The sequence below is a fragment of the Arachis ipaensis genome, chromosome B02 (assembly GCF_000816755.2).
Source record: "Arachis ipaensis cultivar K30076 chromosome B02, Araip1.1, whole genome shotgun sequence".
In the NCBI taxonomy this organism is placed as follows: domain Eukaryota; kingdom Viridiplantae; phylum Streptophyta; class Magnoliopsida; order Fabales; family Fabaceae; genus Arachis; species Arachis ipaensis.
Window position 1 is genome coordinate 92452080 of NC_029786.2, and position 746 is coordinate 92452825.

A 746-nucleotide genomic window follows, 5' to 3' on the forward strand; every position below is an offset into this window, starting at 1 on the left:
ATAGGTGGCTCAAGTGCTATTGACTCTGCCATATTCTTTCTCTCAATTGGGAATGCTCTCTGGGATTTTGTTTCAAATATTTTATGGCATAGTTGGAAGTTGGACTGCATATCTAATTAGTGTACTCTATGTTGAGTATAGAACCAGAAAAGAAAAGGAAAATGTTAGCTTCAAGAACCATGTCATTCAGGTACTTAATTAATTACCAGCACTATTAATTAGTTTCTAATTTTTGATTAAATGAAGGATTAAAAAAAAATGCTGAAATGGTTTCCACTATATATTGTCATGGAATTTCAGTGGTTTGAAGTGCTTGATGGGTTATTGGGTCCATATTGGAAAGCAGCGGGTTTAGCCTTCAATTGTACTTTCCTCCTCTTTGGATCTGTGATACAGCTTATAGCATGTGCAAGGTGAGCCTTTTCTTTTTCTTTTTTTTTCTTTTTTTTTTTTCCTTACACAATAAATTATAGTTTCTAATATAATCTATCTCGATGTATATTACAAATTCGACAAAATTATTCAACAAATATTTTATAGCTATCTACTTAGTTTACATTTTTCATACTTGAAATTATTAACCCTCAAATTAGGCTGCATTTGGTTTATATTTTTTTTATTTTTAGTATTTTTATTTTTAGAGTTTTATAAAAAAAAGAAATAAAAATAAAAAACAAAATTTTATTGTTTATTCTTTTTTTTTTTTAAAGCATTCTAAAAACAGAAAATATTGAAAATAAAAATAC

The 746-nt window shown here is 27.3% G+C and overlaps 1 protein-coding gene across 2 annotated transcripts in view; it reads left to right on the forward strand.

Annotated features, from left to right (window-relative positions):
• LOC107625728 (auxin transporter-like protein 2) overlaps positions 1–746 on the forward strand; it is a 9284-nt gene that overhangs the window by 1458 nt on the left and 7080 nt on the right. For both annotated transcript variants that reach the window (XM_016328430.2, XM_016328431.2), the window contains exons 3-4: positions 5–190; positions 301–413. In XM_016328430.2, the coding sequence (XP_016183916.1) occupies positions 5–190; positions 301–413 (299 nt within the window). The remainder of the gene's footprint in view (positions 1–4; positions 191–300; positions 414–746) is intronic.